Source organism: Solea senegalensis, linkage group LG9 (assembly GCF_019176455.1).
Source record: "Solea senegalensis isolate Sse05_10M linkage group LG9, IFAPA_SoseM_1, whole genome shotgun sequence".
Lineage (NCBI taxonomy): Eukaryota > Metazoa > Chordata > Actinopteri > Pleuronectiformes > Soleidae > Solea > Solea senegalensis.
The window spans coordinates 21,247,454-21,271,667 of record NC_058029.1 but is presented as its reverse complement, the minus strand read 5'-3'; the positions used below and the strand labels follow the sequence as shown (position 1 = coordinate 21,271,667).

Here is a 24,214-nt window from a genome sequence, read left to right as displayed (position 1 = left end):
CTTCTCTCTTGCCCTTTAACACACACATCTGCAATTTCACCATTACCACACCTTCACTGACAAGCCCATGTCACTCTTTCCACACTAAATCCCACAGGAATGTTCCACCACCCACCTGTTTCTTTCCTCCTTTAACTCTCTCTTACTCATTTCTTGTCCTCTTCACCCTGTCCCCTTGCTTCCTTCCATCCCATGGTTTATTTCTGTCATCCTCCTACAGTACATAATACTACGTGCCTCCTCACGATCTACCCCCTGAGATGTCAGCGGTTTCATTTTTCTTCCTATCTCTCTGTCACTCTCTTTCTTTCTCATCTTGGTTGTTACCCCACCCTTCTCCCTGTTCTGGAGGCTGTGAGTGGAACACAGATTATAGAATTTATACAACTGGATTAGGTTGGATCACCTTCACACACACGCATTCCATACACATTGTCATTCTTCTAGAGCAGGGGTGTCAAACATACGGCCCGGGGGCCAGATCCGGCTCGCCAGTGGGTCCAATCCGGCCCACAGGATGAATTTGTTCAAATTTCACACTAATCTAAAAGTAATGTCAAATGCTCCAGATACCCGTGACTAAATGTTTGTGCCTTTATAGATCCAGTGTGCTGTGTAAATAGTAAATTTAGTCACGATATTGTTGAAATTGCACTTATATTTCTCAAGAAATTTTGTGTTTTGTAAAATTATCCTTCATTAAATGTAAGACAAAGGAGAAAAAAACAAAGGAGTTCTTGTTGTTCATAAGTTATTATTCTATTATTTTGCTATTTTTACTGGTCCGGCCCCCTTGAGATCAAATTGTGCTGTATGTGGCCCCTGAACAAAAATGAGTTTGACACCCCTGTTCTAGAGCGTCCTTAGTGAGGACACTCATAGACAAAATGCATGCATTCCTTAGCCCCTTACCCTACCCTGAACCATCATAACTTAATGCCCTTAATAGAACCCTTAACTTAACCCTAACCCTAAAACTAAGTCTTAACCCTAAAAAGGCCACTTAAAGTTGTGAGGTCCAGCCAAAGTGTCCCCAAGGTTAAAATGTCCCCACAAAGATAGGTTTAAATCAAAATGTGCCCCCACAGCCCACTACACACACACACACACACACACACACAGCTTTATTTTAACATTCCATTGTGGACAAAGGTATGTAGACGCTAGGATTAGATGCTGAACTCATCACTTTTTAATAGTTTAATAGTACTGACCAAATGATGTTTGTACTACTAAGTACCCAGATTTCAGTAATGTAAAAAAGCTGAAGAGAGGATGTAGTCAGTGCAGCTGCTCCGCCTTCACGTACCACAGAGAATCATGAACTGCTCCACCTTTAATCTGTGCGCTTCAGGTCATTTTCACACTGAACAGTCTGCTAAACTCGGTACGATTGGGGACTCAAAATTCAGCCGGTCCGAGTTTGCTGTCACACTTTCGCATTTTAGTTAAACGAACCGATTACTGACAATTACTGAAGGAGAAGACACGACAACAGTGATCTGTTGGTTAATGCAGGACAACTTCTGTTTCCTCCACATATGAGCAAAACATGGAGCTACATCAAATCCTATTGTTTTATGTGAACATACGACATATACACGCTGCAATAATGGACTCAGCCATTTCTCAGTGACCTGCATTGCAGTCTGCTTCCTGCATTTGGTTCACTTGAACCAGATAGGAGCAGAAAAGCAACCATCCACTCTCACTCTCACACCTACAGAGTGTCCAGTTTACCTAATCCTCATATTGCATGTTTTTAGACTGTGGGAGCTAAATTAAATGACTGTCTATTTCACAGCTTAAACTACACTTTTGTTATTACAATATAAAATACTGGGTTTTAGGACTGAATTCAAGGTACCAGTAATGCAAGTGTTGATTCAAATGAATGAATGCACCTTTCCCTAACGGGCAATTTTAAGTTTGGGTCGGATTTCCATGGCGTAAAGCCTGGTATGAACCGCCGTGATGGTCATCTAATGAAACGCCTGAAACGCAACCGCGATGCTGCCTCAGTTTCATTGTATCAGTGAAAAACAGCTGCCCTCACTGCATCGACTGCAGGTGTCTGTGTGCATCATTGAAAATGGGAAACGAGAAGAACTATTCAGCGCCACATACTCAGTGTTTGTTTATCTTGTGGTAGAGAGGAACTTAGAGGAGGTGGGTGACATAAATGAGATCCTCGTTTGGCTTTGTCATTTCTTTGCCGTCTTGTGATTGTCTGGAGTAAACCAGTGATCACTCTCACAGACAGATGCTGGCACTGATTGAATGTGCTGAATTGCCCGTAAAATCATCAGCAGAGCTCCTTTTAACACAGACGAGTCTATGGTGCTTAAGATGGACTCATTAGTTTCAGCGAGGAGCAATCTTATTTCAGTGTCCCTGTGCACAAAGCCAGGTGCAAAAATAAATTTGCCTGCCACAGAGATGTGACTCCTTATCTAACAACTTTGAGAGGACCAATCATTCCTCCTGCAAGCGACGCCTTATCGTCCATTATCAGTGAAGCCCCTCACAAGTGCTTGTGAGGTTAAATGGGAGCAAATCCCTGCAGCCAGGTTACAATGTTCCACAGAGTGTATGCATCCCCATTTCTAGCTTACACATACACATGTTATTTTGGTGTACACACATGCCTCCTACACACACGGCGTAGAGTAACGTGGTGACTCACTCGTAAAATCCATCCACTCACACCATCATGACTCTTCTGTCCCGTGTGGTCATCTACTCTTCCAGGAACACAGTTCAGTGTTATGTAAATGACAGTGGCGTGTGTGACACAGCGACAGTCTACATGTGTAGACGTAGAATCAGTGAGAATGACAATAAGTACGGGCTTTGTCTGCGTGTCATCTTCCTCTCCCTCGCTTTCTTTATCCCTGCGATGCTTGCCTGCACCCCCACCACCCCACCCATTCCTCGATTTCTGACTCAGCAGAACAAGTCGGAGACAAGGTCATCTGACTGCTGTTGCTGTGGAGATTGAATTGGGGGATTTTTCCCTTCCCCTCCTCCCTCTGTTCTTGTGCTGCAGGGGTGTGTGTGTGTGTGTGTGTGTGTGTGTGTGGTGGAGGGAAGGAAGGAGTGAGAAACATTAAGGTATGACTGAGGTCACGACAGGATAGTAGTGGCAGCCATTTTGGTTGAAATGAGATTGAAAGAACTTTATTAGCAGCAGCAGCAGCAGCAGCAGCAGCAGCAGCGGCACAGTGACAAAGTCACCCTTAGGGCAGCTTCAGGATCAAATGATTCCTAAATTTAGTGAGTCCTTACTGTCTATATGATGTAAATGTCTTGACACTTTTACAGTGCGGAGATCCTTTTAAGATATTCATGTTGAGTAGGATTTCTGATCACATTACTGGAACTAAAACTGACCTGAAGCTGCAGTGCGTAACATTTAGTGATTTTAATGTGGATTTTATTCTAATCAGTAACATTAATACAACATTAACGGTGTCAGCTGTTATTGAAAACAGAAGTGGATTAAACAGGGATAACATTTAACATGATGAATGAGAGGGATTTTCCACAATTGGCAAATACACTTAACCTTCGCCAGCGGATAACTCCAGAGGATTACATAATTGACCCTTTTAATCATCTGTCCTGTTTCAGATAAATAATACAAACCAGCTGCAGCACAACATGTCTGAAGAGTGTTTTCATTGACTCTTAAGCTGAAGCTGTTCTGCAGCTCTTGGTTTTCCTGCTGATGTTTGGTCAATGTTGAGGCCCCACAGCGAGAAAAGCCAGTGAAGCAGAGGCCACAGTCCGATGCAGGGACACAACCGATGACTCTCAGCTTTCCCTAGCAAATCATGCATGCGTGCGTGCGTGTGTGTGTGCGTATGCAAGTCAGCAACTTTGCATGTGTGCTCTCACTGCTGCAGGAAAAACGTGACCAAAGGCCTGTGATGACAAACTCGGTGCAGCACACATAGACCAGCTGTGCTCTCATGTTCTTTAGCACTGTTACACTTACAATAAAACACACAATCTGTCCCGTGTCCTGTCCTCAGCGCTTGTCCTCGTTACTTCACTCTTCATGTCCTTGGCATGCCTCCCTTTCTCCACCCTCCCCCACCCCCACTCGGTTTCTCCATCCTGTTTACAGGAAGCAACTTGATTTGTTTCAGACGTTCATTCCTGTCTCAGTGTGGACACTTAAATGTGTTTGACTGCCCTCATAAAATACTCTCAAGCGTTCACCAAGAGACATAATTGTATGGCTTGAACAAGCATTCCTTGTTTTTGAGGAACAACCAGTTTCACCTTTGAGTGCAAGTCTCCACACATCACGCTGCACCTGCTCTTATAGACAGGCAGGTTGCTCATGCCACTAATGTGCAGTGATGTTAAACTCTGGCTCCTATATGCATCTCTCTCTCACACACACACACACACACACACACACACACAGTGTGCTGCTGCAGCCACAGGCCTCACTGTAGTCCAGTGACACATGGATGGATGTGTGTGTGTGTGTGTGTGTGTGCGACATGACACAAGACAGGACCAACACGAACCCATGGAGACATCCAGGTGGTGCTTATCACATGCAACGGCGCACACGTATCCACTCTCCCACGTTACATGAACACACGACACGGTGAACAAACACAACCACGACAGCTAAGAGTCTAACCTTGTGCGTCCATTTTTACAACAATTTCAGCCTAGAGACTCGCGACGCTGCTTGGCTGCGAGCCTCGGAAATCTGCAGTAAAGCAGGAGGAGCAGAGCTGCTCTGCTATTGGTCCGCGCGACGACGGAGAGCAACGCCGTTGGCCGGCGGTCACATCAGTGATGAGACGCTCACGGCTGTCATTGGCTGACTGTGTGAGCGGTGGGCGGGCGCTGTTTCGGCGGTGGGCGCTTCTTGCTGCGGCGGAGGAACGGAGGGAGTGACGCGGCAGTAGGCAGCGGATCCGCGGAGGGAGACCAGGTTGTGAGAAGGTATCAGTGCGGCTCGTGAGTGCGTCTGGTCTTTCACCGCAACTATCAGAGAGCAACGGAAGGAAAGCGCGTCCCCGCGTGATGCTCCGCTTGAGACCACAGCATTTCATCTGAGAGACGTCAGAGACTGTAGCCTCACCTTTTGCAAGGTTTGAGACACGATTTATTCAAGCCCCACAAACGTATTGTGTCTGTGTAGACCTTGTTTGTATTTCAGCAGCCGCCCTCATTTTACATACTGAGCATGTCCTGTTTTTTGTTTTCCAAGGCAAAGGCATTTTGTTAGAATTCACCGTGAGGGGCTGACACCTCTCAAGCCGTGCATCACCTGAGAGGAGAAGAGTGACTGCGCCAACATGGGGGTAAGACTGACTGACCACTGCAACTTTCTTATCACTGCGCTGTGACGCTCACCTGGAGAAGTGGCCTGATAAATGTGTCTCACCACCTCACGTCGTTTTTGTTCCCTTCCATGTAAACCTGCTTTGTCTGAGTGACATTGACTCTGATGCGGAACTATGTCGTTCGACTGCGACAAACTGAGGAAGCCGGTGGTTAAACGCTGCGGCTCTGTGACTTGACTTCAGCCTGGTTGTAACATTGAATTTTGAAGAACTTATTATTAGCTCATGACGTATGTTGCTCTGATGTAAGCTTAAAAAAAGTCTTCCGGTGAAATAAGAATGAAAAGGGATGTGACAGTGTCGATGTAAAGCAGGTCTGTGCAGGTTTAAAGGTCGTCACTGTGGGTTCTGTGCATTAAAAAGGCTCAGATAGGCCGCACTTTGACTGTAACCTTGTCAGCTGTGTTGGGCCTAATCGGTTTATTCTCACAGAGAGATCGCGTGTTGGATAGTGAGGGAGGAGGGGGTGCTCTCCCATCACAACCTGTGCTTTAACTGTGACTTTTCTAATATTTGAAGCGATTCTTCACATATATAGACGCCTTTTTCTGTAATGAAAGGACACTGTACTGTGACCTCCTTCACGCGATGCCTTTGCATCAGGATCATCTCTCCTCTCCTCTCCTCTCCTCTCTCTCTCCTTTCCTTTCCTCTCTCTCCTCTCCTCTCATCTCCTCTCCTCCGTTAAAGATGCTGCTGTCTTCCACCCTCGCGTCCTCTCTCTTCAGCCGAGGATTCTCATCCTCATCCTCATCACCCTCACTGACCCATGCGTCATAATGCGGTTACCGAGAATAAGCGCCTCACCATCAGCTTATTTCCCCCCTTTAATTTGTGACGTAACATACGGGCACTCGGTAATCGTCAAACAGTGAGCACATTTATGCACAAATTCACTATGGATTAAATAAATACTGCGTGTATTTAGAAGGTTATCCGTGTCTTTAGTGAGACGTCATCTCCTGTGCGCGCGGTTAAAGCGTTAAAATCATCTGATGTGTCCGAGTTATTGAGATACACGTATGAGCCTTATGTAAATTCATCAGTGCAGGCATGAGGGGAGGAAACAGCGCCACTAGTGTGGGCTATTGCGCAATTTTTGCCCCATCACCATCATCCTGCAGCACAGGAGTTTTACTGTACAAGCTCTCTTTCTATGTGCCTGTTTAATAATGCGGTGGCATCATGACGCTGCAGAGAGAGAGGGAGAGAGGGAGAGAGGGAGAGGACCGAGCGGTGCTGCTGAGAGGCATCAGCCGCTCTCTGTGACAGCAGCGGATGTGCCGGGAGAGGCGCTCCAGATGTGATCTGCTCCGTGTCCGTGGCACGAAATCAGCCCGGTATCAGCATTAGTGGGCACTGCGTCAAAGTGGATTGGGTTGCGAAAAAAAAGTGCTTACGTATGTGCGGCTGCTGTGTGGAAGTTTGGTTTCACAGTGTGAGGAAGAGACACTGATTCGAAGTGGTGAGTCATATCGGAAGATAGCTCAGCTCTCTAGAGACTGGCTGTAGCTTATTAAAAAGAATATGAAGGTGTTTCCTTGCCTCTCACTCCGCGCGCTCTGAGGTGACCCTGAGGTGGGAGGAGGAGAATGAAGTGATGGATGGGTGGTTAGATGGATGGATGGATGGATGGATGTGGGTACCTTATCATTACGCGTCGCCGGCCACTGCACTCCCTAATCACTTCAGAATTACGCACTGGCGCACTGTGCCATTGCATAGCCGCCTGTCCTTCACCAAGGCCGCAATGGGCACCGCTGTCACGTGACTTCTGCGTCAAACCGGGGGCGGGGTCTCTGGTGTGGAAATTCCCAATAAAGAGCTGTGATAGGCTGAAAGGCGGTGCCACGTAGAAAAGACCGAGTTAAGGGGACAGCAGTGATGCAAAGAGAGACTAAAAATAAAAGAGCATCTCTAAGGAAATGTTTCCACTGACAAACAGACACGTTTGTTATAAATGATCTGCAATGCAGCATTTTTTTGGCCATGTAGTTGATCCTGATGTGACTGCAGAGGAGAAAAATGTTGATAAAGGTGTGAACACATGTGTGGACATTGTCACCTTCAGACACATGACACAAGGAATGTGCTAAGGCTGAGAGAGAAAGAGACAGGAAGGGCGGATACTGAATGAATGTATGTATGTGTAAGGACTAGCCTGCAGGTGTACAGAGAGAGAGAAGGAGAGGGATTTAAAGAGATGGAGGAGGTGTACAGAGGGGGAGGGCAGCCATGGCTGCATATCCTGTTACAGGATAATGACCCGAGGCTCACATTACCATGGCTCCTGTTTCCTCATGCTGCTCTCTGTGGGATTGGTTAACAGGAGGTCAGGGTTAGAGAGAGAAGGGATGAGGTTGGGTGGACCACAGTCGTCATAGGATGTTGAGCAGATGGTGATTTTGATGAACGGTGGAGAAGATGGAGGGATGTGGTGTCAGTGCTGCTAGAGGTGGAGGATTTAAGACAGGTGAATGAGTAGTAGGAGCATGGAGGCTTTGAGGTCATGGACACAGGTGATGAGGACAATGGCTGAGCTGCTTTGAAGGCAGCACGGCTGAAGTGAAACTTGTGTTCACATTAAGACTTCGATTAGACGTACTAATTACCTGGTGCCCTGGTATAAAGGTTTCTAGAACAGCGTGTTCTTTCATGTTGGCACTGGTGAGGCATGTGTGTGCGCAGAGGAAGTGAAGGAGTTAGTGAAAGGTAGTTCAGGAGATGTATGTGTGTGTGTGGCCTCTGCAGAGGCCCAGCCCTCACTTTGGTGCAGAGTGCTGTACATCCCTCCCCACTGCACCTGCTGCGTGATGTTACCACGACTGTTCTGTCCCCCACCCCACTGTGCAGGAAGCAGTCGAAAAGCAAAGTCTTTCCACAGCCAGCTGTGACGATGTGGCTCTGTGGTGTGTAGGGGTCAATTAAGGTCAATACGGTGACCCTTTCGAAATACCAATCCATTGTCTTCATCAAGCTCTTTGAGGGATTCTAATCAATAGATAGCCACTGTAATGAGGACAATGTCATTAGTGAGAGTCTCTGAAGGACATAGTCCACACGTTTCTAGTGCCCCAGCAAAAAAGCCTGCAGGCAGCTTCTCTCCTCACTAGAGTGAGACTAACGGGAAAAGGCCGGAGCTCAGAAGCAGCTGGTGTGATGCTAATAAAATGTAAAGGTCACTTCTGTCTTACTGTGATTGATAAGACTAACAGTTTTCCAGCAATAACGTCTTATTAGGTTTCATATTGAGAACGATTCAGAGGGGTTAGGTTGCCTGAATACAACAACATGACTAATCCACAACGTTGTCCTGGAGATGTGTGTGTGTGTGTGTTTGTGAAGTGTGTGAGACTGTAACTATGTGAGCATGTGTTTCCACATCGCTGTAATACACCAGTTTGCCACTAACAGTAGTCAAACAATTGTGAAAGAAGAACAGTTTGTGCTACAATTCATTTATATATCATTACCATTAATTTGATTAAGGAATGGTAAACCCACAGCTAATGATAGTTTATGTTATCAGTTGAACTGTTCAAATAGTTTCAGTTTACTGTCAGCAAACAAGCAAATAAACCAGAATATATTCATATTTTTTTAAAAAAGGTTATTTTTTATTTTATTAAACAAAAAAACACACTCAAACTAATTAATTGATTATCAAATATAGTCACAGATTAATTTAGTCATCAATTAATAATGGAGTAATAGTTGCAACGGTTGCCCTCGGTGGAACAGAACAACTGTGTGTGTGTGTGTGTGTGTGTGTGTGTGTGTGTTCGTGCACATGTGCACCTCATTGTGTGACCAGCTGCCTGATGAGGAGTCGTAAAGGATGCCAGGTTATTTACTGTTCAAACAATGACAAGGGTCATTGTTTCACTTATCCAAGGCAACTAAACCAAAAGACCTTTCACTAATGTATTTTGCACTTAATCAAGATTTAATGTTTTTATTTTGAATTAACTGAAGGAGTAATTTTGCTTGTATTGCGTGAACAGTAGAGAGAGAGGGAGACAAAGTGAGGGATGATCAGAGTGGGCTAATCCAGTGTAGTAATCAGACTGGTTAATCCCAACAGCCATGTTCTCTGGTCCCCCAGCCTGAGTGCCCTATTGGGACCCGGAGCTCTGCCTCTGCCCCCCTGCTGCAAGAAACAGCAGATGGTCCTGTGACCTTGCAAGGTCACGCACACACAACAACACAACAACAACACAAATACACACAGACATTTAAAGCACAACATTTTGAAATATTCATTTGAATAAATACATCATAGTTGCATCCTTTGGATAATTCATTCAGGTGGTGTTCCCCACAGACACTGCAGTAAATATAATTTATTATAATTATATATATATATATATAATTTACATCCACACACACACACACACACATATATATATATATACAGTATATGACAGAAAGCACTCAGAATAAGGCCATGATGTGGGCGTCACATGCTCAGTGGAGGGAAGCTGATGTGATCCCCTAATGTGGCTGCTCTGTGCAAAAGAGGATGTGGATACGCCTGCGCAGGTCTTACCAAACTGCGATGGTCGGGTCCTGATAACGTTGGAACAAAAGCTGGAACATGGCAGCAGCTGCTCCCTGACACTTCCTCATATGACTCATGTGTGCCGCACAAAAGAGCGCACTAGAAAGAACAACAGTGATTCCCTCTTTCCATCCCACGAGGGAGAAAATAAGGCTTCTCAGTCAAACCTGTTGACCGTGGGCAAGCCTTGGCCCGTTACTGAGAACATGCCCACCACGTTAGTCCTCTCACTTGCCACTCCTTTTTCAACATGCAGCTTAGTTTGGCACATGAATGTGCTAAATAGGACAGAGTAGTTTCTCTTGATTCCATTTGGTCATAATAAATTACATCTATGTAGTATTATGGTTCATAAGAAGTCATTATGGGACTTATAATGAACTTGTTAAACATAAATCAGTCTAAGTTTTAAGCTCTATTCTCTTTACATCTCCCTCAGTCTCTCTGCCACAGTGCATGCGGCCGCTGCACATTCACTGTAGCCGACACAATGAGTCACCTCCGCTCACACACACACACACACACGCACACGCACAGAAAAACCACACTCATTTCTTGAGTCACTTGCCTGATTATATTATACAGCACTAAATACAGCGTCCAGTTACACATGCATCAATTATTTCTTGTCACAGATCACATCAGGGGATCCTGGGAGTACGAGGCCACAGATGAGCTTTCTCACCATGCTGATGGCTGTACTGGTCACCATGGTTACAGTGGTTGCCCTCCAAACACACTCAGTCATCAGAGTTGTTCACATGAGGACAAAATGCAAGGTTCAGTTTGGTTAACCAGGGCGGGCAGGCAGAATAAATGAAGATCAAATCTAAAACACAGGTTCTTTGTTTGTGAATTTATATTTAAAGCACATTTTAATAAGCTAATATTTGACTGGGTGTGAGTGATAACTCTTAGCGATCCATAGAGGCTTTGTGTGACTTTTCTATTTCCTAATGATGTGAGATATGTCTGCTTTGCCTCTGTGGTGCCTGTGCGTCTGTAATTCCAGCCACAGGTCTCTGTTTCCTCCCTCAGGACAGTGGGGACTCGTTACATTATGCAGAACTGTGTGAGACAGCTGGACACAGAGCTCACTCCAGTGTTGTCTGCATCGCAAATGACTCTTTTGTATGTAGTGTATGTGCACAAAATGGAGATGACTGCAGTTATTATATACGTGTAGGTCTCGATTTCAGACTTGTTTAACCTTTGTTGCACAGTGACTTCGACAAAGTGAGAAGACCATGGTGACACTGTACTCAGAGTTGCCCTATTTAACAGTTCTAAGCGTATTTTATGCATACTATATAGCTGTTTTCACATCATTCATTATCTGTTTATAACCCAGACTTCTCTGATGCACTGTGTATCTGATAACAACTACAGGATAACACGTCATAAACCGCCATGGAGGTGTTTTTGAACTGCTTCTAATTGCTGAATAGTGCAACGTAAATAAAGTGTTTTAGGTAGCTGTGTGTGAAGAGGGGGAAACTGAGAGGTTTGGTTAGCTGTCCCTTCTGTCATTAATGATTGAGTGGCAAGCACACACACACACACACACAAACTCACACCTGCAAAGCTAACACACTCATCGCAGTGTAAACGCACGCATATGATAAATCGGCAACCTCTTAACTCTCCATGTGATCCTGATATCTGCAAATATCCATCATCTAAAGACACAAACGTGCAGTGAGAGTATAATCTCTTAGCATTCTTAAAGTGACAAATGACACACATGGCATTAGTGAGGTTGTGCAATCTATTAGAGTGGGTCACTGCAGGTCAAACGCAGACACAGAGCCAGCAGACAAAGACTGCTCATCAATTTCTAATTAGATGCGTAAGAGAAGAGTGACAGCTCTCTTTCCCTCGCTCTCAGTCTCTTTCACGTTGTTGCTCTCATTCCCTTTCTTTTCCTGCCTCTCCCTCTTTAACTGCCCCTGCTTCTCACTTCCCACTGATACCTAACTCCCTCTCTGCGTACTCAATACCATCCGTCCATCATCTCCTCCTTACCACATGTATTTCTCTGTGTCTTTTACTTTTCAACGCATATTGTTTTTCTTTGCCACGCCTCACCACCTCTATATGTGTGTGTGTGTGTGTGTACATGTTCATATTTAAACAAACACACTGTATGCTGAGAAGTGCAGGTGTGCTGCTGAGTTAACACGGCCCCTTTTGTACACTGTGCAGCTTTACATGTCTGAATCCACACTAACACACCCGTCACCTGTCCGTCATCTTTTAGATCATCGATATTAGAAAAGATAAATCCAGAACTTTAACGATCTCTAAAATGGAGATATAGAGACACGGATTGTTCGCGTGATCTCCAGTGGAAAACATAAATGCATATAATGTAACACATACATGTCTGTGTTGTATAAACGTGTGCATCATGCACATAGACAAACACACATGTAAAGGCTTTGTCTCAGAGGGGTGAGCAGCAGTACTTTTCCACTGCATCAGTCGTCAGTACATCTCTGTCACACCAGGCCTGCCTGGTCTTGCTTCAGCAGCTTTGCTCACCTGCTCTTTTGTTGCAGAACAGTGTGTGTGTGTGTGAGTGTGTGTGTGTGTGAGTGAGTGTGTGCTTGTGTGCATTTGCAGACCACTCCCTCCCACTGACATACGACTCTCTGCCCCAATGCAGTCCAACTATTTGTTTTATTGTTTGATTTAGCGTTCAGAAGTGGTGTCTGAGCAGCTGGGTGGGAGTGGGAATTGTCACCAGTGGAGTGCAGTGACTTAAAGACGAGAGCACACATTTGAAAAATGCCGTTCCCAACAAGCCCCGGCCTTTGTAAACAGAGGCGTGCCCATGGAAATTACAGACTTTACTGACTGGTCGTCAACCCACCTTTCTGAGCCAAAGACCTGCTGCAACCACATGAAGGCTGTGATTTATATAATGGATGAAAAGAGTTTGTTGTAACACTGTTCTAAAATATCTGGAGAAATAACACTTTGTTTTCTTTCTATTCGAGGACCAAACCCTGATTATGTCCTGATGGCACGCCACAGATCGTATCCACATGTTATGAAAGACTAGAACGACTGGTTTTTGTAACCATGTGCACATTAAATACGTAAAGACATGATTTCACAATAGCTTCACACAAGAGCTGCACTCTTCAAGTGGTAAATGTGGTGGAACGTTGATCTTTGTCAGTAGAATCTCGACACACTGCGGGTGTGTGCGTGGTTAGGGTGTGTTTGTCAGTCCTCATAGGTTCAGACTTTCTCCTTGATACTTTTGCAAATATACTGACATTTGTCTGACTTTGTCTCAGTGATTTTCAGCATACAGTTCAACTAAAGTCAAGAAACTCTTAATTCCAAAGGGGAGAAAAAGAGCAGAAGAGCAGGGACTCCACTTTCAGAATGGACAGATTTGTAAGGACAGAAGCATGGAGAGACAAAGTAGTCCCTGCCAGTTTCCCTCAACACTACTTCATGTCTCAAATGAAAGAGGGAAACTTGGGCAGAAGTTACAGAGTTGCAGAGAAATCCTGCACTTTTATTTTCTTCAGTTATCGTGACGTATGGCCGCATGATTGTCTTGCAGTATATTGATTATCACAGAATCATTGTATTGTGATATCACTGGTATCGCGGATCGTATCGTGAGGTGACCCTGTGATTCACACCCCGAGCGAAGATCCTGAGCAGCGACATCCAGATGCTGCCAGGAAAGAATCACCACACAACGAAGAACACCTCCACATTCCATTTTTACCCTTTGCACTCAAATCTCTTACACCAGATATTTCCTGTCATTGATTATTACATTGACAGTTATTGACATTTATGTCTGATCTGAGGTGAATTTATGACTTTTGAGTGTGACCTCCATGTCAGCAGGATTCTGCTACTCTGTCATGCATGCCACCCCCCCGCCTCCAGTCATTTGCAACCAAGGGCAGTTTCTTTGATGACTCTGCTGTGTCAATAAAGGGTTGGACTGGCGACACCCACTCGGATCTCCAGAGAGAGATTCCTACCTCTTCATGTCACCTTTGACCTCTGATGATGGACATCAGAGGTCTGGACTGTAGTTACTGTCAGAGAAGAACAACTATAATGTGCAGCAGTGGAGAAGGTTGTGGTTATTAATTAATAAACATTTCTGAAAGGATTGTTGAATTAAGGAGCAGTAAAACAGGAAGTGTGTGTGTGTGTGTGGTAATTTTTAGTAATCTGGGCATCAAAGTGTTTCTGGTGTTTCTGGTCTAATGGCGGCAAAACAGAAACATTCAAATCCAATCAGAAAGTCTTTGATGAGTCTATAAACTCAGTTTGTCTGCTCTGCCTCTCTCTTTCTTTAATGTTTGCTGCCAGATTAAAAAAGAATGAAAGGGAGCAGGAACCAATCAGTTTGATCATGTTCTGTTGTTGGACATCAGAGCAAGAATGATTAAATCACACAGATGTGTCCGATCAGTCTGCAGGTGCAAAAACACATGTTCTACCAGGGTAATGAAGTTTCCTTTTCCTGTCACAGTGATTCTTTTAATCATAAGAATTGACATTATTGACTAAATGCAGGCGACTTCACAAGGCCACTTCACAGGGATGCAGTGTCACTATACTCGCGGTACATTGACAGAGAAAAACCTCAAGGGCAGTTCAGTATTTTGTTATAATGCTGTCAACAAAGAGGGCATGTAAAGACTTTGCACAGCAGCCATTTTGACAGAAGGAAAATCACAGGTGTAAATAATCAAATGAATGATGGCACAGTTCCATTTAGCTTGTGTGCCCTGGTTTGCACTGTCCTGACTTACATGAACTGAACATTGTGCTAAAACATGTCAAGATGGCTGCTGGCAAAAAGGTCCGTACAGTGTCAGTGTACAAGCCCACGGAACAGCTCAGACTACATGCAGAGGGGCACAGACCACTCTCTTCTATAGCTAACCTAGTCCGAGGCATGTATAAAACATGTGTGTGTGTCTGTAGTATGGCCGATCAGACAGTTACCGCGTTGCCACCACACAGGACAAAGATGACCGATCCCCCAAGAAGAAGAAGGGGGCGACCAAGGACATGGATGACCTGAAGAAGGAAGTGCCCATTGTAAGTAAAAAACGTCCTTTATCCCTGAATATACTGTATGCTGAACTGAACGTTGGTATAATGTCGGTATGATCATTGGATTTGAAGCCGTTAAATTTTTATTCCATCCACGTAAAATAGTGTGAGAAAAGAACATGGATTTGTTCTGTAAAATATTGTTGCTGGTAAGAGGCTTGATCTGTTGTCAAGAAGTCATCATCTTGATTCCACATCTCAGCACAAGAAACAGACAGCAGGGCCGCCACACCTGGCTGCCCTGATACTCTTGTCTTTCAGGTGAAGCGCATGCATGGACTCAATTTCTAATCATTTTCTATAGATATTTTTAAAAGACTTCAAACCTCAAAGCTGTTTTTTTTTAATTCACATCACCTCTTATTCTAGTCCTCACGTTTGTCCTGCATGCAAAACAATGTTTAAACATTCTGAAATATGCAGATCACTGATTTTTCGTGTGTTTACTGTTTTCAGACGGAACATAAGATGTCTGTAGAGGAAGTGTGCCGGAAATTCCAGACTGATATTGTGCAGGTGAGTCGATGGTTTTAGCGTGTCCTGTAAATCTGTGGTGTGGTGCTGTTCTCCCAGTTGTCCACTAGGTGGCATGGGCGTACCTTCAATGGTATATTTCAGGTTTGACAATGAAATAGACGATGATTCAATGTGTGGTTTTCATCATGTAATGTGGACAAAGACATGGTAGGTTTGAATTTCTCTGTCCTCTCCAGGGACTGACCAACGCCAAGGCAGCAGAGTTCCTGCTGAGGGATGGTCCCAATGCTCTCACCCCTCCTCCCACCACACCAGAGTGGGTCAAGTTCTGTCGCCAGCTGTTTGGTGGATTCTCCATCCTGCTGTGGTTAGGCGCCATCCTTTGTTTCCTGGCCTACGCCATCCAGGCAGCCACTGAGGACGACCCTGCAGGAGACAACGTGAGCGTCCCTCACACACACACACAGAGTCACACGGATTCCCGAAGAACATATTCACATCTGGCACTTCCACACCTCATTAACACGTCCACCACCCCACGACACAGAGACATAATTAACACCTCGGAGAAGTGATTTGACTGTCACACACACACAGCACCCATTGCCTCCAAATATATTTGAACTTGTTTGCTCTCTCTCAAACCGTCGCTCTGTGTCTCCCTCTTTTACTCTCTTTCCAGTTGTACCTGGGTATCGTGCTCACAGCTGTTGTCATCATCACTGGCTGCTTCTCATACTTCCAAGAGGCTAAGAGCTCCAAAATCATGGAGTCTTTCAAGAACATGGTGCCTCAGGTACAATATGTGTTTGTGTTTGTGTGTGAGCGTTTGTGAAAAAGACGTCAGGAGAAGCAAACATTTTTCTTCAGAAATGATCAACTAATGTACCATTGTGCACAACAGTAAGAAAGTATTTAATATTTAGTTTATTCATTGTTTTTATTTAAACTCTCTAAGTGCACTGCAGTGCTTCTTCTTGGGCTGTTCTTCAGGGTTTTAGGTGCATACTCACTCGCTCACTGTCATACTAGCCTGACTTACACTACATAAAGTGAACAGAGCCGTCGTTAATGTGATCAGTATCACCAATGATTTTCCTGCCAAAATGGCCGCAGTGCAAAGAGCCAATTATACACCACCAATTTTACACATATTTGCTATAATAAAAATGTGTCACATTTGATACCCTCCGCCAAGTGGAAAGGGTTCTTGGCTTGCAGAGCAAACTACCCAACCCTCATTGCTCCCTGTGCGCTGCTCAGTGTCCGCCCACAGTTAGGCTGTGACAGGCAGATACATAGTTAGCAGTCAAATGTCAAGACGTGTGGTATTTCCTCCTCTAGTCAGGCTCTGACTGAGAACCATGTCTTTGACAATCACTGATGTCTTCCCTGCAGCAAGCGTTGGTGATCCGAGAGGGTGAAAAGGTACAGATCAACGCTGAAGAGGTGGTGGCTGGAGATCTGATCGAAGTGAAAGGTGGAGACAGGATTCCTGCTGACATCAGGGTGGTATCTGCTCATGGCTGCAAGGTATATACTCTCTCCCTCCCCCTCTCTCTCTCTCATACACACACACCTTCTTCATGTACAACATGTTTTATTCTTTCTCTGTGTGAATAGGTGGATAACTCCTCCCTGACTGGCGAGTCAGAACCTCAGAGCAGGTCACCTGACTGTACCCATGACAACCCCTTGGAGACCCGAAACGTTGCTTTCTTCTCCACCAACTGTGTGGAAGGTATTGTCACCATGGCGATAGCATTAGCTTTTTTTCTCATTATCTTGTGTGCCAGTGGTTGGTTTTTTGTTCCCCAAACAAGCCGACACATACATTACTCTTGGTATAGAACCATTATTAGTAGTTTTTTTCCCCACAAAACACAGATATAAACTGTAGTAACTAACACATTTATCATCATAAACCAGGCACAGCACGTGGCATCGTTATCTGCACTGGAGACCGCACAGTCATGGGTCGCATCGCTACGCTGACCTCTGGCCTGGAGACCGGCAAAACCCCCATCGCCAAGGAGATCGAGCACTTCATCCACATCATCACGGGTGTGGCCGTCTTCCTGGGTGTCACCTTTTTCGTCCTGGCCCTCATCCTGGGTTACAGCTGGCTCGAGGCTGTCATCTTCCTCATCGGCATCATTGTGGCAAACGTGCCTGAAGGGCTGCTGGCCACCGTCACTGTAAGTGGACCACTGAATAGATAATTATCATATATGATGTGGTCTCTGTGTTTTACTCACTCAACAGTAACTGTCTTAACATCCTGTCTTTGTCTGCAGGTGTGTCTGACCCTGACTGCCAAACGCATGGCTAAGAAGAACTGCCTGGTGAAGAACTTGGAAGCTGTGGAAACCCTGGGCTCCACCTCCACCATCTGCTCTGACAAGACCGGAACTCTGACCCAGAACAGGATGACTGTGGCCCACATGTGGTTTGACAACCAGATCCACGAGGCTGACACCACCGAGGACCAGTCTGGTTAGTAATGGAGAGGAGGGAGAACACGCGTGTACTCGTAGTGTCTGAAATACTGTGTCTACTTTAAAAAGGTATATATAATAATAATTAGTGCCCACTTCTGTGTGCGTTGTCCAGGTGCCTCATTTGACAAGTCGTCAGTGACTTGGCAGTCTCTGGCACGTGTTGCTGCTCTGTGTAACCGCGCTCAGTTCAAAGCGGGACAAGACTCCATCGCCATCCTGAAGCGCGATGTTGCCGGCGATGCCTCAGAGTCGGCTCTGCTCAAGTGTATCGAGCTGTCCTGTGGCTCAGTCAGGTTGATGAGAGATAAGAACAAGAAGGTGGCTGAGATCCCCTTTAACTCCACCAACAAATACCAAGTAAGCAAATAGCTGTGTACGCACGAAAACAAAAACAGTGCTGTCTTAAAGTCTGGGATGTTCGATCTCAACTTTTTGATTTTTGGCCCTTCTTTTAGCTGTCTGTGCACGAGACAGAGGATCTCAATGACAACCGCTACCTGCTGGTGATGAAGGGAGCTCCTGAGAGGATCCTCGACCGCTGCACTACCATCCTGCTGCAGGGCAAGGAGCAGCCTATGGATGAAGAGTTGAAGGAAGCTTTCCAGAACGCCTACATGGAGCTTGGAGGACTGGGGGAGAGAGTGCTGGGTAAGAAAGGGCAGAAGTGCAGAGAGGTAACGATGGATGTTCAAGGTCAGGAGAGGAAGAGAGCCCGGATAGAAGATAAGAATGGACAAAACCTGAGGTTTAGAAGGTTTTTAGAACAGACTTGGGATATTATGTAGTTACAATGAACTGCTATACGTATCTCTATATCTCAATTTGGCATAAGCTCAGCTGCAAGATTTTTTCCTGCAGTTCCTGCATCTCTGGTGTTCAATGTAGGTTCTTCTGGCTCTTTGTGCCATCTAGTGGCCTGTTTGAGTACTTCTCTATACAGGTAACGGGTAGAAAAAAATTAGTGTCATATTGACTCATTGACAAAGACACAATTCATTATTAAATAAAGAAATATATATGTTGGTGTATATTTTTAATTAATTACCAACAGTAAAATGCTGTGTTTCCCAAACCTTTCATCCAGGGACTCACCCTTTAAAGATAACAAAGTACCACAACCTAATTTCACAATATAAATGTGTGTATAATATAATGCTATTTTGCTGTCATTTTTTGTAATATTATTTTAGATCAGCCATAACCAAGAGATGTCTTTTTGACAAATGAATCACATCCACATTTTATGCACGTTATTTGTATTTTATAAACATAAATCCTCAGTTAAAGGCTGGAAATAATTTTGTGGAATCCAACCCAGTCCCTGTAAATGACCCTTGACACTTGGTTTTGACACTCCATTTACACTCTGTTAATGTAATCACTCGTAGTGTAAATTCTACATTAACGTTGTTTGTTTTGCAAAGGATTATTGCAAAGGCACTTTCTTACATAATATACTTTAAGTGCTATTGTAAGTAATTCAGAGGCATCTCAATGTTAAATCACATCATGTTTCTGTTCCTCACAGGTTTCTGCCACGTGATGCTTCCAGAAGACCAGTACCCCAAGGGTTTTGCCTTTGACACAGATGATGTCAACTTCCAGACAGATAACCTTTGCTTCGTGGGCCTCATGTCCATGATCGACCCTCCCCGTGCTGCTGTGCCCGATGCTGTCGGCAAATGTCGATCTGCTGGTATCAAGGTGAGCCTGATTTACCATCTCGTTATTTCTCGTGGTCATTTGTAAAGCGGGCACTTTTTGAAAATGCCTTGGAAATAACACAAAGAAGCGTCATCGTTGTCGCTCTTGTTGTTATATATAGGTCATCATGGTCACTGGAGATCATCCAATCACAGCCAAGGCCATCGCTAAGGGCGTGGGCATCATCTCAGAAGGCAATGAAACAGTGGAGGACATTGCAGCTCGTCTCAATATACCTGTCAGCCAGGTCAACCCCAGGTATGGCATGTTTATAGAAACACACATGCAGTCAAATGAACACCCGTAAAAGATGAGTCCTACATGACACTTTGAATGTGTATGTGTTCAGGGACGCCAAGGCGTGTGTGATCCACGGCACCGACCTGAAAGAGCTGTCGCAGGATCAGATGGACGACATCCTGAGGAATCACACAGAGATCGTGTTTGCCAGAACCTCCCCACAACAAAAACTCATCATTGTAGAGGGTTGTCAGAGACAGGTATTATGAGAATAATTATAGGCAATAAAAGATAAGATATTTCATTGTACCTTATCAAACTGTGGCCATGCAGGAACATGGCTTTTTCATATTATTGCACAATAAATAACCAAAAGTACAATATACTTTGAGAACAGTAGATGGCGCTAGTTCCCTTTTGAATGAATATTCCCTGTGTGACACACAAAGAACATTTCACTGGGAGATTTCTATGTTGCTTTTGACACTGCCAATGGTTTAGCCTTTTTCTTATATTAGGTTATGATACAAATACTGATTCATACTTAAATAATATATCTGTTAATCATCAGTTTTCATCCTTTAAAGGTGGCAGCTTCATTTTCAACGATACATAACTTATTCAAATACAATATTTTCCTGTAAAAAAACAGACACTGGGAACAATAGTATTAAACTAATTTATATAATGGTATTTTGTATTATTATTATTATTATTGTTATATTAATAAAAGAGTGTTAATGTCAGCCTCATGCAGAGATTCTAACAATAAAAACAATTACAAGGCATCTTTTTGTTTTGTCTCTCCCAGGGTGCCATTGTGGCTGTGACAGGTGACGGTGTGAATGACTCTCCTGCTCTGAAAAAGGCCGACATTGGCGTTGCCATGGGAATCTCTGGCTCCGACGTGTCCAAACAGGCTGCAGACATGATCTTATTAGATGATAACTTTGCGTCTATTGTCACAGGAGTGGAAGAAGGTGAGATGATGCAAAGGACAACACGACTGAGCATTTAATGAAAATGTGTAGGAAGAGGGGGATGGCGTTTTCTCTTTTATTCACTCAAATGTGCGACACAAAATCATAGCACAAGACTAAAGGTTTGGGGTTCAGTGGAAGTAACCTTTCTGCTTCTCTCTCTCTCTCTCTTTAGGCCGCTTGATCTTTGATAACCTTAAAAAGTCCATCGCCTACACACTCACCAGCAACATCCCAGAAATCACACCCTTCCTCTTGTTCATCATCGCCAACATTCCCCTGCCACTGGGAACCATCACTATCCTGTGTATTGACCTGGGAACTGACATGGTGAGCACTAACCAAACACTCACTGTTTAATGTCAAAGATACATCTGTACGCTCACAACCAGAGTGTCCAGCTCTTACAGAGAGGACACTAAAAGCTCGCGTGTCCCTCGTCTCTTAGGTTCCAGCCATCTCCTTGGCTTATGAAGCAGCTGAGAGTGACATCATGAAGCGTCAGCCCAGGAACCCATTCAGAGACAAGTTGGTGAATGAAAGGCTTATCAGCATCGCCTATGGACAAATTGGTAGGTGATCTGAAGATGCAACTGTTGATCCAGGCTGTGAAATGTCTTTGATGTGGATTGGAGTTTGATCTTGGTTGCCTGAAAGTCATTTTGTGTTGAAACTACTCTACACTACTCTACTTTATCCCTTCTATTTCTGTCCATTTCTGTTCACAAGAGCTGGATTACCGTTGGGCCTGTCTGTGTTTTGGTAAAACCAGATAAGGAAGTCAGAAAAACGTAGAAATCCATGACTTAATCTTTTCTCTGTGTATGATTCTCTTCAGGTATGATCCAGGCTCTAGGAGGCTTCTTCGCTTACTTTGTCATCTTGGCTGAAAATGGTTTCCTGCCCTCTGGACTAATAGGCATTCGGCTAAATTGGGACGACCGCTCCCTCAACGACCTGGAAGACAGTTATGGACAACAGTGGGTAAGTGTATCTCAAGACATTGCTATGTTTAATAAAAGTAGGGCTGACGGCTACCTTTTCATTTTCCTTGAGGAAATAACAACTTCAGCATGTTACAAAGATATGGACAATGGTTGAAACAGGTCGTGATTAGTCATTTCACTTATTGAATTGAATGTTTTGTAACTTTACCTCACGCTGTTTCTGTCCTTTGCCATCCTCAGACATATGAGCAGAGGAAGATTGTGGAGTTCACGTGCCACACAGCCTTCTTTGTCAGTATTGTAGTCGTGCAGTGGGCTGATGTCATCATCTGCAAGACCAGACGTAACTCTGTGTTCCAGCAAGGCATGAGGTGAGTCCAGCAACTGCTATACTTTGATGTGTCTTATCTTTTGCCAGACACACCGTTTTAATGAAGTACAATGAAATGCAAGTATTGGTCGTCATTCCTCTTCTCACATATTTGTTGTGTTTTCTGTCCAGGAACAAAATCTTGATCTTTGGCCTGTTTGAAGAGACAGCTCTGGCTGCCTTCCTGTCCTATTGTCCAGGCATGGATGTGGCACTCAGGATGTATCCTCTAAAGTAACCACCGTTCTCATTTCCATCACAACACGCTTTCACTCTGATACGAAAGATGTTCGGTGTTTGTTGCTTTTAAAATTAACGTGGTTCTCTCGTCTCGTCCGCAGACCTTCCTGGTGGTTCTGTGCATTCCCCTATAGTTTCCTCATTTTTGTTTATGATGAAATCCGAAAACTGCTCATCCGTCGAAACCCTGGAGGTGAGTGTTGTTTCTCTCATGAAGCCCTTCACTGAAGCATGCTGTTATATGAGGGGGGGGCATTTGCTAGACGTTTCTGGGGCAGGTGTGGTAACCCTCCGTGCTCGTTACCAAACTCACCAGCTCATGGTGACAACAACGTTTCAGGTCATATAGGTATATATACTGTATATATATATATACTGTATATAAATGGCTCTGTTTTCTTCATGTAGTGTGAAAGTGAACTAATGTATAAAAGAGCGAGCTAAATGGAACTGGGCTATCATTTGTTGGATCATTTACACCCTGTTACTTTACTATGACCTGTCAACATGGCTGCTGTGCTCAAATTGACTACATAAATGCTAATAAAATACAATATAATGTGTTCCTCTTGTTTCACTCCAGGTTGGGTGGAAAGGGAGACATACTATTGATCGATGGAGCAACTTGGCTCAAACTCCCCTCATCTTCCTCTTATTTCTCCCTCCCATCACTTTGTCCCTGGCAAGACACGCCTCCGGATGTCCTGCCCCCTTAAAGACAAAAATCGCTTTGAAGCAATTTTCATCTCAACTGCCCCAAAGATTAAAAAGCAGCAAAAGCACCTTTACAACTTTGTACACTGACCCGCCCCCCCCCCATTCTCCCAACTCCTATGATACTCTTTGCATGTGTTCTCTCACAGCTGTGTACATAAACCAATATATCTACCAAACGGCAGCTGCATATTGTGTAAGTAGATCTGAATGAGCTAAGGATACAAATGGAGTGTCTATGCTCTGCAAAAAGGGCCATCCTGCTCCTTCCTCCCCCTGTTCTTCCCTTCTTCTCCCTCTCCCCTCTTTCTCTGTACCTTTGTTCCACTATCTTATCCCTCCTTGCCAACCCTTTGCTTGTCCTCCAATCACACACACACACACAAACACGCACACACACACACGCGTATAAAGATGACACAGTGCGATCCCACCGCTGACACCACTTCAACTGCCACCTCTTGCCGTGGTTTCCTGTCTGTGGAGGACCAGTGGAGTGGTCATCTCCCTCTTGTTCTCACAGCGTCCATTTTCCTTCTTTGTTGTTCTCAATGGCCACAGTGTTGTTTTTGTTTTTTTAATATGTGGGGTGGGGGGGTGGGTGTCACTGGTTTTACTTGTCTTTTTTATTTCTAAAACAGGAGGGTGGGTTTGTGAGAGCTGCTTTTCCTCATTTAGGCCTAACTAAGCACATCCCATGGGGGACCTGTCCCTCCTCTCTCCCCCCCTCTGTCTCTCACACCCCTCCCCTCCCCTCCCTCCTGCCCCATTTGTCTCTGTGTGCACTGTGTGAACCATTGTTCTTGTTAATAACTATTACAGTACACCCAAGTTGGTAAATGCAACTCAAATTTTTTTTTCTGTGTGCTCTAGGAAATCTATACAATTCTATATTGAATTTAAATGAAACAGTAAAAAAAGAAAGAAAAAAAAACATGTTGAAAAACAGCTCAAGAAAGACATTAAAGATGTTGGCGAGATTGGAAACAATGA

At 44.4% G+C, this 24,214-nt stretch overlaps 1 protein-coding gene across 2 annotated transcripts; it reads left to right on the top strand.

The window, feature by feature from the left end:
- Positions 1-4,943: 4,943 nt before the first annotated feature.
- On the top strand, positions 4,944-24,214 carry atp1a3b (ATPase Na+/K+ transporting subunit alpha 3b). 2 transcript variants are annotated; one of them, XM_044034708.1, is made up of 23 exons: positions 4,944-5,123; positions 5,243-5,336; positions 14,956-15,033; positions 15,505-15,564; positions 15,762-15,965; positions 16,208-16,321; positions 16,924-17,058; positions 17,149-17,266; positions 17,455-17,723; positions 17,823-18,021; positions 18,139-18,383; positions 18,482-18,674; positions 19,555-19,730; positions 19,852-19,988; positions 20,080-20,230; positions 20,782-20,950; positions 21,126-21,280; positions 21,399-21,522; positions 21,789-21,934; positions 22,138-22,268; positions 22,400-22,501; positions 22,609-22,700; positions 23,091-24,214. In XM_044034708.1, the coding sequence occupies exons 2-23, from the start codon at positions 5,331-5,333 to the stop codon at positions 23,117-23,119; spliced, it is 3,033 nt and encodes a 1,010-aa protein (XP_043890643.1). In that variant the 5' UTR covers positions 4,944-5,123; positions 5,243-5,330; the 3' UTR covers positions 23,120-24,214. The 2 variants fall into 2 exon arrangements, with proteins under 2 accessions (XP_043890643.1, XP_043890642.1); XM_044034707.1 differs by having other exon boundaries at positions 4,961-5,123; positions 14,917-15,033.